The sequence below is a fragment of the Prinia subflava genome, chromosome 2, assembly GCF_021018805.1.
Source record: "Prinia subflava isolate CZ2003 ecotype Zambia chromosome 2, Cam_Psub_1.2, whole genome shotgun sequence".
Classification (NCBI taxonomy): Eukaryota; Metazoa; Chordata; class Aves; order Passeriformes; family Cisticolidae; genus Prinia; species Prinia subflava.
In genome coordinates this window covers 61544022-61561590 of record NC_086248.1, presented here as the reverse complement: position 1 = coordinate 61561590, position 17569 = coordinate 61544022, and the positions used below count along the sequence as shown (strand labels likewise).

The window sequence follows — 17569 nt, the reverse complement described above, 5'->3', positions numbered from 1 at the left end:
GAGAATGAAGAGGATAAAAGTTTTCAGTGTATCCAGAGCTATATTTCATTCTGCAAAGGCACAGCTGAAACTGTGACAACACCCCCTTTTTACTGGCATCTTTTTTCCCCTCCCCTAGGAGCACATACTTAAACTGGGGAGCTCTACATCTAATGACATAATTAAAATCTAAAATTCAGGACCAATAGGGCAGGTGGGACCTATCACTACCCTGCAAACTGCTGCTGTTCTGCAGCCACCCAAGTGTCACCATTACTAGGATGTCTGATTAAGAGCGTGGGCAATGCCACGTACCCATGCCAGTCTCCTGCTGAAAACATGTTAATGTGTACATTTGCATGGAGCACATGTGACAGCCTCTATTTGAAGTGTTAGGTCTCAGACATACCCTTTAACAAAGGAGTTCAGCATTCCAGTGGATCTCAGCATGGGCAAGTTCTTGGCCCCAAGTATCATAACCTGAAGCTGGCACTTGCGAACTCCTTGGTCTTTGTTTCCTGAAAAAGGAGCACTTATCATATGAAATGCCCAGTTAGTTCAGCTCATAGCTTAAGATGCTGCTAAAAGTAAGTAGGGGAATGCCTAAGTGGCACTACTGAGATAAGGAGTCATAAGGCTGGACTAGAAACATTTCAAAGATTTGAATGTGCAGTGAATGATTCACACACAAAGCAAACCAAGCAGTGAGTAGCAGGCTGCTTTGTGATCCCTGTTCCAAAGACAAAGCTTTCTGTTGTGTTTGTGAAAAGCAAACACTGGGCAGTACACACAGAAGCATTTCTCTGGAACAGTCAGAAGCAGGGGAGAGAGCAAAACCCATTGTGTGATACTGCTCTGCTCACAGCTCGAGGCACAGAGCTTAGACCCAAAACACAGGGGTGAACAGGGAGGAAAAACAGAAGATATGGAATTGGGAACCTTGGGGTTATTTGGAAAAGAAAAGGGGAACAAAAATATCAAAATAGTTAATTAGAGCTTCCCATTGGTCTCTCCCTACTGCTGTGGTCCTCACACAGAGAGCACTACTAGAGCTCTGAATGTCTGTACACCTCACTAAGGTCTGGGGAGGTAAGGAAAAGGAGGCTTTCCTATCCCTCCCTCCAAATGTGTTTATTTCACTCCACCAGCAGGTGCTTGCTCTGGCATACTACAGCAATACCTAGTGTACCTTACACGTTTTCATTACTAGAAACTGAATCCTGACTACACATTTTGAACCTAACACCTTTCAAGTGAAACAATCTCCCCAAGACGAGACCACTGGAGGAAGCCAAGGCTGCTGGTCTGGTATCCTTGCAGATACTTTCCTTCCAAATTTTCCCCCAAATTGGCAGTCTCTGCCTTGGACAGCAGGACAGCTGTTCACCTCCAGAATAACCTCTACTGGTAACATCATGACAGGCACAAGGTTGGAAAACAGCTGCATGCATCCTACTGCTGCCATTATAATGTCCAACTTTTGTTGGTATTAAAAAGAACAAATATACAAAGCTTGAATTTTTTTTTTGATTTTAAACAACCTAAAATACAAAACACCACAAATCACCATTTGCTGTAGCTGTTAAAAAAACCCATACAGTAATATTACATGGACACTTTGCCAGTCCTACATTGATCTCAATTCTTCTCTAGCCAAGGAATTCACAGAATCATAGAATCATTTATGGTGGAAAAGACCTCTAAGATCATTGAAAACAACTGTTAAGCACTCATGTATGTCAAAACATTTTATACCTTCAAACTGGAGGCTTTGATACTGGGCTGGGACCAACAGCCTTGCAGACACGAGGAGTTCACCGCTGTACTGGATAAGATCATCTTCAGGCCTCTCAAGCTGAAGAAAGGGACATACAGAAGTCTGCATTACTGCCATCCTTCTCACAGCTTATTTGTGTTTCCAACACATCTTGCTGATGGGCTGGATTGACAGCATTTTCCCCTCAATGATCTCACAGGGGTGATCTTGCTTTCACTACATCCTGCTCTTAAGGTACAGTTAAGCACAAAAACTTAGAATCACCTTGGGTTTGAGTGGGTACCAGTCAAACTGCATCGAGTCCTCTTCAAAATTCCACGCTGCCAGGGGAATCACCACTTCCCCCAAAAACACCCTGTATTTGAGAGCTCCTGCATGCCACACGGAGACCTGAAGTTGCCGACCGCTCAGCTGGGAGTATTCAATCTTGTACTGGAGAGATAAACAGCATTCACAGAGCAATGCACAGGATGAATGCAGGCCCACACTCATGACCTGCTCCCAGCAAGCCCAGCCAAAGCACGACTGAAGGCCTCTGGATGCAGACAGAGCCGTGTTGTCTGAGTGTGCTTTAAATCTGAAAAAACCCAGCTACTTATATATTATACATGCTGAATAGTGCTCATTCAAATAGGAAACAACATTCCAGGAATACCTTGACCTGCCTTGCTAAAGTTTTTGATTATAAATTCAGAACTTTAAACAGCTCTTGATCATTTTTGCAGGGGGTTTGGTTGGGGTTTTTTTGAGAGGGTAGGGATGGTTGGTTTGTTCTGTGTTTTTTTTTTTTTTTTGAAGGGGGGGTTTGGGGGTTGTGGTGGGGGTTTGGGGGGTTTTTTTGTGTTTGTGGGGAGGTTCGGTTTTTTTGTTGATGGTGGTGGTGGTGGTTTGCTTTTTGGGGGTTTTTTGTGTGTTTTATTTATATACATCTATCAATCAATCTCTATGTATCTGTTTACACTCCCAGCAGAATGTGGCTGCTCTGGAAGCCAGTTCAAGAAGAAGACACCTAATGATGGTTCTTAAATTCCCATTCTGGTCAGTGGACATCTACTTAATGCAGTCAGCAGGGGCAAGGAAGTAATTCAGTTGATGACTAAGCAAAGCCTTGATCCACTCTCCAAACACAGTTGGAGCCCTCTGAGACATTGCTGGGTATCTAATACACCCCTGAGACTGGCAAACCCAGCCCACAGATGAGCTGCACGGAAAGCTGGAGACAATGGCACAGGCAAGGAGAGCAGTACCCGTATTTAGGCTGCTGAATCACAGGGTGTGGGCTCTGTGGCTGATCACCCTGACTCACCCTGGGCTCCCAGAGCACTCACAGCTCTCACACATGCAGCTGCCTCTAAATGCAGGTGCAGCTGAATCCCACCCAGTTGGATCTCAGTGTCTAGATGGAGTTCACCTGCAGTAGTGCTATGCACTTTTGACCAATTTTGCTACTCTGGATAAACTAACAATTAAACTATTTTAAAATATTTCTAATTAAACACCTTTAGAGTTTATGCAGCCAGCTCAGGTATGCCTCTCACTCTCCTTTAATCACTTCTGCATGACTGGCATAAAAAAAGGACTATAAAATTAGGACCAGTGATTTCAACTTCTGTTCATTTTTTTTCTGCCAGCTTAAACCAAATAGACGGGCTTTGGGCTGTATAAGAATCACATACATTACAAAAATCCTTTTATGTTATTATCAAACTTTAACTATAGTCTTCACAAACATTCTGCTTGTTTCACTCACTATTGATTCTTGATATTCATCACCAAGAGTTGGGGGTAACTCTGACACTTTTGTGTAGTTCAAGAGGCAATACAAGTTTGCCTCTTCACTAACATTGTGTCATAGCTCTTCCAAGGCAATATATTACTGAAGAATTCATCACCTTATATTCTACTGCAGCTTGCCAAAGCACACACATACACAAAAATTGGTTTGCAGTATCTCAGTACAGAAGTGGAGCTGGGGAAACTGGGAACAACCAAACTAATGCAGGCTCTCCTGGCTGACAGTACTCCACTTCATATTTGATGAACTGTCTGTGAAGTAAGAACAATGACTCCTGTTTCCTACACACAACTCTAACAAGGATGCAAGAAGCAATACTGAAAGGCATTAAGGAGTTGAAATCATAACTACTCTTCTCTGCTGAGATTATTAATGTTTGAAATTAGACAGGATAAAGAAACAGCCTGGCATCTGTTGCAGAGCGAAAAGGAAGCAGACACTGGTTTAGAGATGGTGGATTTCAGTTGGCACAGTTAACTGTAGAGAGACACTTCCACTTTCATGTGATATCCAAAGGGATATCACATGAAAGGGATATTTGTGTAAAATTCCAACTCTTCTGCAATACACCCAGTTTCTGAATGTACAAGAAAAAGCATCTATGGAAGACACTTTGCTTTTGCCACATGGTAAATCATAACACTGGTATTCACTAGAAGTACTTTCTTGAACAAAGGCAGACTTCTGTAATGTTTTGCAATTTACTGTTGCAACTCCAAAAGCAACTCCCTCTTATTTAGACTGAAAACCCATAATTTTTAAAATTATTATTTTCAGGGACTCCTAAATTTGCCCTATCAGGTCAGTTCAGAACTCTGCAGGATTGTACCATGGAAAAGCACACTTAGCAGCATGGAATTGGAAACCATACCTTCAAAGTCTCATCAAACTCTGGATCCACTGTGCTCTTTTTGACAGCTGTCTTCCTCTTACTCTGAGGAGATTTATCAGGAAGTAAATAAACCTTCACATACCTTGGAGACAAAGATACACAGAAAGTGATCAGAATGAGCAGGGAGGATCAAATGAAAAAAAAACAATTAGATGAGAGGAGATTTTTCTTAATTCTTAAACAACTTTATTGACTTTGTATGCTTCTAAGCAATAAAATAGCAAAATATGATTTATATATTTTCTCAAGAAAAGCAGATGGACTATAAGGATCCTTGTGTACCATTCAGCTAGTGTGCTTCAATTCCACTGCACTTGGGAAGGGATTAGGATCTGAATAGGAATCCTGTTGTCATACTCCTGGCCTCTGATAAAACAGCCCCTTAAAGAAGTCACCTTGTCAGTTGTAGAGACAGCTTTATGATGAAAACAAATAGCATATTATGTGCTCAAAGAAAAAGAAATATAAACTCCATCAACTTTAGAATCCCTGCTACTTGTCCCCCAATATTCATAAAAAAAAATCTCATTTTCACAGCATCAGGTAAGTAATACAGAATAACTCATAGGTCTTACAAATGCTAATTATTCTAATAGCCACTAGAATGAAAATGGGAGATTGTCTAAAGGGTTCAAAATTGCCCTAACATTGATTCAAGAAAAAACAGCCAAAAAAATTCCTGGAAGCTGAGCTGGACCAGTATCAAATGCCAATGATTCATACCCAAAGTTTCTCAAGTGTAGGTCAAGTGAACACTAATACTTACATACTCCCCTTAGTATCAGTGCAGTGGGTTGTACTTGTGTTATGGGTTCAAAACTAAAGAATTTCAGCAACAGAGAGTGCTTCCAGCTTGTCAGGGAAAGGAGTGGCTGTTTACATAATACAAAGCATTTTAAAACTGTACTTATACATATTTCAGATATTATGATTTAAATTAATTTTAAAACAGCCTCTTGATTAACTTACTGGGTAAATAAAATCAGCTGTATCTCATATCATCAGTGCAGAACTTAGACATATTCCCTATTTTTTCCAAACTGATCCATAGGTAAAGCTACTTTTTTAAACATACAGGTACTAGAAGATTTAGCTTCTTGTTCTATGAGGCCAGATCATTTTACTTAAAACATAGCCAGGCAGACTTCAAACCAGCAAATAAGCTAAATAATTAATCAGGTTTTAAACATCAGTTAAAAGCCTGCTTTTCAGCAAGCATGTCAAATAAGTGTGCTGTACTTTTTCAGTTGGCTTGGAAACCAACAGAAATATATAAATATATACCCATAGAGAATATAATGTTTACCCTATGGCAGTTCCCACATTGCCTTTCAGGCTTCCTGCAACTGTTTGCCTGGCTTAATTACCAGGAGACTTAGAGAACCTTGACCCACTTCTGAAGTGCTCCCTAACAGCTCTTCTCCACAGGCTGCTCTTCCAGCAAGGCACTGCTCATCTCCAAGCTTGTTTTTTATAAATATTCTCTGCAGGATCTGCACAAAATCCATCGTCCTTCTAGGTGAAGGCGGCTGCAAGTCCAGGATTCCAATGTGGGCACTCAAATGCTCCAACACAGTGAGACAGCAGGGGCACGAACAGGTAGTTAGGGATTCTACCTGGTGATTTTCTATCAGTGGTTACTGCACAGCCAGAGAGGACTCTTCAGTGATAAACAGAGAAATCACCAAGGCTTAATTATCCAACCAAACATTTCTACAGCATATTTTATGCACAGAAATATCCACTTCTTCCTCTTACAACAGTACATTATTAAACAGCTTTGGATCTTAAAATATGTTGTAGCAGCTGAGATTTTTACTTTTATCACAAAAGATGGAAGCACCCAAGTAATACAGCAACCACCCAGTGACCCACAATGGGTCACAGCAGATGAATTAGGGACAGGACAGCTCATGTTTCAGCCACAACTTAAGAACTAAAAATGGAACAGCTATTCCTGAGGCCCAAAGGTACTCACCAGCAACACACACCCAAGTGCCTGCTCACAAGCAGAGAAAGAGAATTCCTAGCAGAAAATGGTCATAATGGAATAAGAACTGGTATGAAACCTATTTGTCTTGCAGTGTGTATATGTGCAAAGGGTTGGTGTGTTTGTTGGATGTTGTGAAGGTGCCAGTATGGCACACCATCATATATCGATCCATTTCACTCAGAACATGCGTAAGTACTGTAAAAAACAGAATATTTTCCTTATGTTTCTTCTTCTCTATAGAAATACTTACGGGTTACACTTTTTCTTCTTCTCTTCTCCATAAGCCAGGTTCTTGCATCCCTTGATGCAAACTTCCAAGATGCAAGCTCTGAAGTTGTACTTTAAGGCAAACTCTATTTCTCCTGTGACGGTAGCCTTGCCAAAATTGCCAGACTCAGTGCAAGTGCTGCTAAGACTATACAAACTCCCCTAAGAAAAGACAAATATCTGGTAAAAGCAGCTTCGGATCAAACAGGCCAAAACATTAATTTCCCTCAATAGTCAGTATCTTTACTGACATCACTGTAAAGCTACTGCACATCATGAAACTTAGGGTTATCTGTATAAAACATTGCATTGCCTCCATAACGTCCCTGAAAAATCACGACTGTAATTGCAACTCTACTGCTTTGCTCTCTTCTCTTCAGTAAACTTTCTAGGCTGAGAAAAAGCTTTAAGTAACCTCTGGATCCAGAAACTGTTTTCATATAAAACTGCCGCATTGCTTCCCATGAGAAAAACGGGCTAAGTGTTTGAAAGGGAATGAAAAAACCTCTAAAATCTCAAAACATTTAAAAAAACCTTTAATTAGACTGCTTTAAATACACAGCTCATAGTAGGGTACACTACCAAGATATTTTGTTCACCATGTATTAGAGGAAATACCAAAGTGGCCTGCACATCCAGTAAATGCTTTACGAGATGCCCCAAGTCTACATAAAAATTATGCACTCTGAATTGCAGACCATTCAGGAGAGACTAAAACATGAATACTAACAGCTGGTGTATGTGGGTGCATACAGATGATGTTCCCTAGTTCACCTCAGCCACTTTGTTCTCCCTTCATTTACTTCCACCCTTGGGGCAAAGGTTTGGCTGCTTTATACATGGTCCATCCACACATATAAAGAGCACTTGTGTCTAGCATTTACAGATGGCAGGACACTGCAAAGAAGGAGTAGAGCAATGCTTTGTGTGGCCCAGTCTAGACACAACTCAAATTATCAACTCAGAACAGTTTGAACTCCATTCATTTATAATGATATCCTTTAAGGTGAGCCCTAGGAACTTTTTACGCAGCATTTGTCACGAAGGCACCACTGTTGTGATCAGTCTCTCAGCAACACTACCCCAGATTGCTAAGATATCTGTGTTGGATCAGTCCTTCCCCTGAAAATAAACACCAACCCACACAGGACTGGTTGACCAAGGAGTTCTGCATTGCCCAACCCAGTAGCTACAAGTGCAAGGCAGTGTTTGCAAGATCATATCTCTCTTCTGTGGAGATGCTTTTCCTCCTTTTTAGAGCATGCCAAATATTCAATTCACACCAATGGATTCATTAGATTAAAGAGGCTATCTCCTCTCTCTTTTAATCTCTAAGCAACAGACATGTCAAAAGAAGGGTTAGAGTGCTTACTGAGGAAGCCAAAAGACGTGTAAGGACAGTTTTGAACTGACACTTGTTGCAAATAAATCTTACTCCCTCCAAAAGAAGTGTGTCAGTGTAATCTAACTTGCAGCTTTGTTCAGCTCTGCACTTTCATTCACTAACACGTTTATTCACCAGACCAGAAAATGCTTATTTTCCACCAAAATCCTTTAGGACAATGGAATGCAAACAGAGTTTTGTCCTAAAACAAAGTTCTGTGGAAGTTCCTCACATTTATTCCACAGAACACCCTATTTATTTAGGAAGGCTGGAGTGGTGTTATGATTAATGATGTTTGGACTGAATATCACTATATATGTCTCCCACCTGATCAGGCATCTCATACATTCTAGGTGGAATTCACCACTTTGGGTTCAGTGGGCAGGGATTTAGTAATGACTTATCTTGTGCTTCTGCTGGCATGACTGGAAGCAATGCCATCTGATGTTCTGGACAATACCTTTATGGAGTGGTCTTTAACATCCAACAAATACCCATAAAGAGAAGTTTAATGGAATTTGACCCCCCCCTTTATAAGACAGTAGAAAATATTTCAGTTTTAAGCCTGAGCTTTCTATAGCCCAGCTCAAATGGTTGTCATTGGAATCACAAATGTAATACAAAGCTGTTTTCCATTTGTCAGCTTAACACCTCAAACTCCACAGTGCTATGAGCTATGAGAGAGCACCAAGATCCCTGTTTGTGTTTCTGCTTCTCTGCCAAGTGAGCAGCCTGGTTTAATTTTGATTCCCTAAGTCATTTTAGTTCCCTTCTTTACAAGATCAGTCATGAATTCTTTGGATACTTCACCTTGCTTAACCTCATCACTAATAGATAGAAATTAGGTTCCACAGTTAATCATAGAGGCTTTAAAGCATGTGCTGAATTCATTTATAACCAGCTTCCTTCTCTCTCATTTGCAGTATTCAAAATGCCATCTAACAGAGGATGATTCAATGTCATCCCCTAAGCCTATGAAGTGCTCCCCTGGCTTCCCTCACTGTCAGTTTCCTCTTCATTCACTGGCATTCTGACATTTGAATTTCCACTGACATTTCCAATACCACAGCTTGTGCAGACTGACAAAACCCTTCTGGTAAATGAAGCTTGAAGAGAAAAAGGCAGATACTAGGTGAGAAAGTACCACCTTCATGATCCCAATCCTAATAATCAAATGGGAAGAATGTTAGCTGCATTTGCAACATCCAGAAGAAGCTGCTCTATCAATTATTCATTATCAGTGGATGATATATCCATCAATTATCCATTATTAATTTGCCTTATGCTTCAAAAAGTTCAAAGTGTTACTATGAGGACTGTGCCAAAGACATCGGTCTTTCATCAGACACAAACTCAAGTGCAATTCTTCCTTCATTTTGTAATATAACCCAAAATACACTTACATTCTGCACAAGCTTTTATATCTGTTCCCTTTGAACACTTTTTCTGTTGTGTTTCACCTTTAACTTACATGTTTTTTGCCATCACAGAAAACTGTATCACTCGTGGGACTGGTTGTTATGTCTTCTTCCTCCTTCCAACTCCTTTTGCTCTGAGTTTTGCTGTCATTTTGGGCCCCAGTGATGAGCTGTTGCAGACTGGGTGTACTTTTCATCTGCAAGAAATTCAGAGAGTATATATTATTTTTTTGCAATTTAAGAAAAAACGTCCTGATTCGAGAATGCTATCAGAAGAAAATTCAGTAAATATCTACAATTGACTCTGACTAAGGTCATTCAGGTGGCACACCTTCAAAGATAATGCAATAACTTAATTTAAATGTTGATTTATAACTCGCTCAACCCACTTAGTGGTATAGTCATTTTATATTATTAATTTTTAAAAACCAGTATACCACTAGCTAATCTAAGGGTCACAACTACACCAATTACTAACAGCACTCTACTAATAACACACCCAAAGTAGCAATATACTAATAAAGGTCTTCATTAGACCTTAACAAAACAGTAATTTTGGAAGAAAATATATTCTTGCCTCCAGGAAATTTAAAACTGTATTTTGCAATATGCATGACACATGCCCACATTTACCTATGCAAAAATGAACATAAGTTGAAAGAGATTTGAAAATAGGAACAGACTGACAAGTTCCTATTGAGCTTTGTTCATAGAAAAAGTTTAAATTTTTAAAGGTGTTCTTGACTTTGCTTTGATTAAGTCCATTCACTTTTCCAGTTTTCCCACAAAATACCTGATAACTCTCTCAGAAATTATCTATAGCAATCAAAACTCCTTGAGATTTACCTTCAGCCACCTCTGTTACCACGAACAATAGCTAAGAGAATGAAATGCCAAAATACAAATACATAGGGCTGGAAATATGCTCAAAATATTGGTGTTTCTGGCATGCCACTTCCTAGGGATAACACAATCTACAGAAAGTATGCTGACACCTCAGTGTCAGGATAGGAAAAATGCAAGGTAAGGAATTTTACATGGTTAGGATCTAAGAAAACAATTTCTTTTAAAAAGTTGTGTAACAGATTACCTGAAAGACTAAAAAGAATATACTGTGACTGAATCAATAAAAAGGATTAGGACTTATTTGCACAAAGAAAACAGGAAATGAGAGAGAATCCCTCCTGCACAGTCAGCAGAAAGCATCAGAGAATGAGGACAAGAGATAATACAGTGAGATTACTTCTGAAAAAAACAGAATGTGCAAAATCCTAACCAGTTATTATAACACACAGAAATTGTGATGTCTATCAAGTGCCCTGCCTTAAGAATAGATGCAAGAATTAAGTTACCTTGTGAGAGGGAAACAGACAGAAAATGCATTCAGAATGTAGTCTCAAAAAAACCCCCAATCAAACTCATAATAGAATTTCCTAGCAGAGAAACTGTTTTCTGCTTTATAAACCTGAAACACAACCAATTTCACTTGCTAACCAAAACAAGCGGCCACACGCTGAATTTTAGCTCCCACTTGGATCAGAAAGACTTTGCTGTTGTGCAGTATGGAACATAAGAGACTGACAAGGCAACACAGCTACCAGAGCTGAACTCAGCAGCAGCTCACACAAGCCCAGCCCAGCTCCTGTGTCTGCTTCTGTTGCCACAGGAGAGGTATCCCACAGCTACCAATGCACCACAAACAGCTCCCAGACATGGCACATGCCTGCTTGTTCCCCCAGTGAGGCAGGGATAACAGCACTTCCCTTCATAAACTTCAGGGTTCAGATGATGAGAGGCCCTCAAAATCCAGATTTTACACTGGCTGGTACTTCCTGCCATTGGATTTGGGTTTTTTCCACTAATACTGAGGTTAAATATAATCTCTTCCAACTTTAATCTGATGAAATCAAGCTCTGGACACATCACAAATTTAGAAAACTTACTTAAGACAGATATTGTTCTTGAGGCTTAAGTAGTGCCCCAGTCTTAAACACTGCACTTTCAAACTTGTGGTTGCAGTTACTACTTCTCAGTCATTCCTTAGAGAAAGCTATCATTTCTAGGGGCAAAAGCCACTGTTCTGATTCATGCTTGGAAAACAAAAGTTCCTTCTGGGGTGGAAATCATAACAGTTAGGATTTCAATATGGTATTTTCCTATAAATATAATTAGTTGTTTTTCAAGTGTAATTTAAAACAGGTTCTGTCCTATAACTTAAGGCATAGCTCTAGTAAGGATGTAAACAGCTACCCCTCCTAAAGGGAAACAAAGTTGAAGGACATTTACAAGGAAAAACTGAACAGTAATTCTAGCAAAACTAAAATTCTAGCTTAAATATAGTCCAATTGGTTCATATGACTTGGAGAAATAGTGCTCTGGCACACAAACATTGAAATCTATTTTTCAAAACCTGCAACGCTAAGTGTGGACATAAGTCCTAAATCTTTAAACAGGCAATTAAAAACCCACGCAAATAATTTGGGTCCTCCTACAAATTCATTTCTGAAGCCAAAGAATCCATATACATCTTTTAAATGTGGCAGATTGTTTGTGATCAGCATGCAATGAAGCATAGTCTGAATTCACACTGCCTCCAACTGTGATGTTTTTCAACGCATTAGAAGAGCTGTGCTCTGCCTGTGGAATAAAGTTAACACCAAAGTGTGGCTTGCCACAATGAAAGCAGCACTCAGGTGCAAGTAACAACCAATAATTTTTGCCAATTCTATTGACAATTTAAATGCATACAGAAATACCAGAACTAATTTCAAGGAGTTTTCAAACCTTGCTGGACCAATTCAAACTGCCCAGACCATGCAATTTATCAGCACCTAACACTTCTGAGGAAAGCAAAAAAGTGCACAAGGAGCTGTGAGCAATGTGTGCCACGAGGTCTGGCCCAAAGCAAGGGCTTTTCTCAGCCTCTAATCCAGGCACTTAGCAAACCACACTGACATCATTCAGATGAAGGAGGCAATTCAGTAAGTACCCACAATGTGGAAAACTGAGTATGGACAAAGTTCAGTCACTTGAGAGCTGAAAGCATACAAAACAAAATCTTCAGTGTCACTCTAAAGCAGAAACGTGAGATCATCTTGAGCCCTGTACAATTCATAGGAAAATAGATGACTGGATTTTTCTCAAACACTGAAAGCTAGAGACTGTAACCAAAGCAAAAGGAAAAGCAAAGTTGCATAGCAACTAACAGCAATGCTTTCTCCCTACCAAGTTAAAAAATGCTCAGAAAACCTCAGGATGAGTTTGAGATGGTCATAGTTTGTCCTGCTCAACAGCAAAAGGGGCAGGAAGAAGAGAAGACAGAGCACCTCCCTGCAGCCCAACAATCCCATAGAGCAGGTATCAATTCAACCTCAAGAGAATCCGTAAGCACCTGAGAGCAAAATGTCCCATCCTCACCATCCTTCCCTCTCTCTGTAAAAATCTCAGTCTAACATTTCAGCTCTGGGTTGGCATCAATTGTGCAAAATCTGTCAAAAACCTTGTGAAGAATCAGAGTTCTGACCACAGTCAGTGAACATCAGCTATGCCCTGTTCATAAAATGAAAGCAAAATCCCACTGTGCACATGATTGCTCTCTCGCATATATTTCACTCTGAAACAGCTCTTACAGTTAGAGACTGTGTATAATAACATGGATACCCTGCTTGTAATGTTGATTGCAGTGTCAGACTGGCTCCTTCTCTGCTTTCTTCTTTCCACATTCTTCCCACAGTCTGTTGTTAGGACACATCTGTCAGCCATATCATTCTGGGACTTTGATATTTCTGAAGTAAAAAGAAAGAGAAAAGTCAGTATAACAAACTTTGCAAGCAATCCTATAAATTTATAGGCGAATTCTGAAGCTTTCAAACTGTCATCCTGCACCGTGAGCATTAATGTCCTAAGAAATAGATGGGAAGACAAGTGGTTGTCATATTGTATATAATTATATTTTGCCTGCCTAAATCTTTCATGCTGCTTCAAATGGAAATTATACTCCTTGCTGCCTATCATTATAGCTGCTGCAAGGAATTGTAAGCCATCAAATACAGTTTCCTCTCAGAAGTAACTACTACAGTCCCTATGTGTAGTTTGATTTGTAAAGTGGTTTGGCTTGGTTCAGGATAAAAGCAAAATCATTATAATGACAAAGTAACACAACAAGGAAAAGTAGAAAGAAGATCACACTGGAAAATATTTAGAAATGTATCCAAAATATGGATGAAAGGAAGGATATTACATACTCTGGTCCCAAACCACGTATAATTTTAAGAACCTGAATAGCTCTCATTGACTCCAATAACATTACTCATATGGATAAGCTTATGTCCATACTTAAGCACCTTGTTGAATTAGCACTTCAGTAACATATAGTTTGTTGGCAAATAAATCCACAGGACAATTGGACATTTAATGCCCCACTTTTCACTTCTTATTCCTCAGTGTACACTCAGAATTGCACTTAAGGGGAATTCTTGGGGGGCAGCACTCATCCACGATTTCTGTAGTTGAATATGAGCAGGCAGACACTTTGTTGTCAATCCCAGATAGACTCTCATGAAGAATTAAAAATTTATAAGTAGTACATGAAATAGCTATCATATGTTTAATTCATACAGAAGAAATAAACACTTCTCACAACATGAACCTCTGTGGAGGAACCTCAGACAGCAGACAATGCGACATTATGGTATTCAAAAACAATGGCACTCAAATGTGATTTTAAAAGACACTGGGTTAGTTTTGTTCTTAGCAGCAATCAGTCCTCAGATGTTTACTGTACTCTGTGTACACCATTAAGGCACCATGTGACCTATTCAAAGGCAGGCTCAATTAAGCCATCTCTGTAAATGAAACTGGTTTTTAACATACACAGTGAAATCAGAGATCATAAAAGAGACTGGAATTGAGACTTCTAATGGAATAGATACAATCTGAGTAGCTTGACCAGCAGTAGAGGCAGAAACACCAGCCTTGTCTCACGTTCTCTTACAAGGAACAGGTTATTGTGTGAGAAAACACAAATGTTCAGTTTTCATATCTATTCCTCTTTTGGCTTCTCTACCCAAATATCAGTATGACTGACATTCTCTCTAGTGCCAAGGGCAATTTTCACTGCAAATAAAACTACAACCCGTAATTCATTCTACATTCAGCAAATGGCCACCATTGGATTATAATCTCCTCTTGCTGCCAAGCCACACTGGAACAGGAGGTAACAGCAGAAAGGAGCAGCCTGTACAAGGGCAGCTTTGTGCTGCACGCGCTGATCCCTCGCTCCCACTGCTCTCAGACACGCACACACACTGGCTCCAGTGAGAGAGTCAGAGGCACAACGAGGTTCTCTAGGTTTATTTACTGCAACACACTGTGCTGGGTGTGTTAAATACCTCTGCAAAGCAAGACACTTGTACCTACATAAGGTACAGAGTACTGACTTTAGACACTTGTGATCAAAAATATTTATCAGCACAGTACCAGCTCTCATTGAGAGGCCATATGGCCTGGAAAGCTGCTTTCTTAAGTCAAGAAGCCCAAATCTTTCTCTCCGTAAGACTTCCTATACTTTTTAATTACTGACTTCAATGATTACAACAGCCTGTCATTTTCTCCCAAATTAAACTGCTCCACAGCAACTGAGGATGAGAGCACCTGGGGTTTCACCCATAGCTGAACTGACAACCTGCTTTCATCTCCCTCTACAACCCCTGCTCTGCTCTTCTCCATCCCCAATGTGGCTCCTGATCACATGGACCAGCACTCTCTCTTGCACATGTTCCAATATATATTTTACCTTCAGCCCAACAGCAGAAAAGTACCTATGTGTTCTAAGTTAATGTTCTGCCCTTTAAATTAGCTAAACCAGTTTCCAGAGGGTTCCAGATGCTAATTATAGCAGCATAAGGCTCAAAACAGAGAGAAAAGAAAGGTGTGAATGGAGTAGGACTTTCCTTTTGGTAGCAGGGAATCAATAGTTTACTGCAGTCCTGACAGTCCTTACTCTAGAATATGCCAGGCTTCAAATTAATAAAAAGCTGAATAATTTACTTTGCATCCAATTCTTGTGCTGCCACTATTACTGTTTCCAGTGTCTTACACCACTGTATGCTCCTGTTTAGGAGCAAGGCACCACGTCTCTGCACAGCTTGAATATGTGTTCTCATAGACACAACATTAAATTTGCATTGTTTAAGGAGAACAGGTCTTTAAGATGGGTGGAAGAAGCTAAAGGAAAGACCAAACGAGCTAAAACAAGAGCTAAGGGGAAAGGCAGAAAGGCACTGAAGCCAGATTTGTTCAGGTCTAATCTCACATGTGGGGTTGTGCAAGTTGAAGCTAGTAAGAAAATACTACGGTTTGTTCAAATCCATGCAAATTTGCAAGCCCCTGTAATCTTCTTAAGGCTCAGAAGTTGTTTTCCTCTGTCACTGATGCCTTTAATTTGTTTTTCACAAATGCTGATTGTCCTCAGTGTAGTCAGCCTTAGGGGTGCACACACAGTCTGCATCCCTAGGAACAGCAGGCAGTGTAAGAGAATGGAAGGAACCAAAAGCATCAGAACAGAAGTTGTTAGGGTTGGAGAGCACCTAGAAATGTGCACTAAAAAATTCCTCACAACTAGACTGAGAAAGAGGAAGAAAGTCCTCATGAATACTGCCAGTGAATGAAAGTACTAAACTCCTTTTAAATGATAGACTTTTTGACTGGGTCAGTTGGACTTCAGCCAGAAAACATGAAGATCAGAAACTGGTTATTACTCTAACATGAATTAAATATACTGCATCTGAACAGCTAGTAAATTAAAAGAAAAATTAGACAGTCTTTTCACATCTTTACAAGAAAGGTATTGTGGTTTGATATAGTCAGTTTATTTACAACTAGCAGAATACTCAAGGAGAATTAGGTTTCCTGTATTATTTTTCAGGTTGGCACAGCCTTGCATTAATTGTTTCAGCCATTACTGGATAGTCTTTTTTATAAAAACTTCTTGGCCAACACTGTGGCCAAAAATCAAAAAAATTGAAAAATTTGACTATGTTATTCTGGAATGACAAGAGAGGGAAAGCTACTTACTTTTTATATGTGTTGTGAGAGACAAAAACAAGTTTTCCACAGACTTATTAAATCTTTTAGACTCTCCAAGTTCCTGCAAATGGGAGATGCAAAGAGTAAGAAAACATTAATTATTTGTAATTTTAAAGTTTCCATGATTACATATCTACAAACCACATAACAATCAGATGGTAAGGCTGCAGCCCTTTGATCACTTCTGTAGACAAATACATCTGAGGATATAGTTGGAAACTATCACACTAATGGATAAAGATGGAAAGTAAACTTTTCAGTTCCATGATCTTTCACATGTAAGTGGATCTCCTCAGAAAAAGATCACGTCGTAAGTTCATAAACACAGCTAACTACATCACTGATTTGTTGTAAGGTATTTAATACTTTTATCTATTAGTTTTATTAATTTTAATCTAATATTTAAAATTTAATTATTATTAATTTTATTTTTCTATCTATCAAGTTTTCATCAAACTCTAGGTAAGTACATAAGAATGTTTACAGAACTGCAATGGGCTTCAAAACCAGGGCCTGAGCATCCAGTCCAAAATTAAATGAAACAGTAATTTAGTAAAATTTCTGTAAGTTTCAAGCCATGTTCTACTATTCTGTCCACTAGAAACTGCAATGGAAAGGCAGCCATCAAAATCACTGTTTCCCTTTCAATAATGAAAATGACACGTGACTACTGAATGTCATAGGAACACAGGATCCCTCAGGTTTGAGTGGAACTCAGATCTCAGTCCAGTCTTCCTGTGATGAGGTACCAAAAGCCACATGCAACATTTTAATGTCAAGTAGAGTGGTTAACCACTTCCCTCAAAAACTGAAAACTAATTGAAAACAACCCTCATAGCCTCTAAACGTTCTCTCCCAGTACCCATGAAGCATAAAAATAATGACAAAGTAACAAAAGGCTGCATTTATACTGCAGAGTGATGTTACAGCAGCTATTTACCACATTTCTGTGGCTGACCTTTCCATATGTATATTTTG

At 39.5% G+C, this 17569-nt stretch overlaps 1 protein-coding gene across 1 annotated transcript in view; it reads right to left on the bottom strand.

The window, feature by feature from the left end:
* Positions 1 to 17569, bottom strand: part of SYTL3 (synaptotagmin like 3) — a 29897-nt gene that overhangs the window by 4301 nt on the left and 8027 nt on the right. The window contains exons 6-13 of the mRNA XM_063390214.1: positions 16580 to 16652; positions 13166 to 13290; positions 9559 to 9702; positions 6687 to 6865; positions 4423 to 4525; positions 2021 to 2188; positions 1735 to 1834; positions 389 to 497 (exon numbers count right to left, since the gene is read on the bottom strand). Of these exons, the coding sequence (XP_063246284.1) occupies positions 389 to 497; positions 1735 to 1834; positions 2021 to 2188; positions 4423 to 4525; positions 6687 to 6865; positions 9559 to 9702; positions 13166 to 13290; positions 16580 to 16652 (1001 nt within the window). The remainder of the gene's footprint in view (positions 1 to 388; positions 498 to 1734; positions 1835 to 2020; positions 2189 to 4422; positions 4526 to 6686; positions 6866 to 9558; positions 9703 to 13165; positions 13291 to 16579; positions 16653 to 17569) is intronic.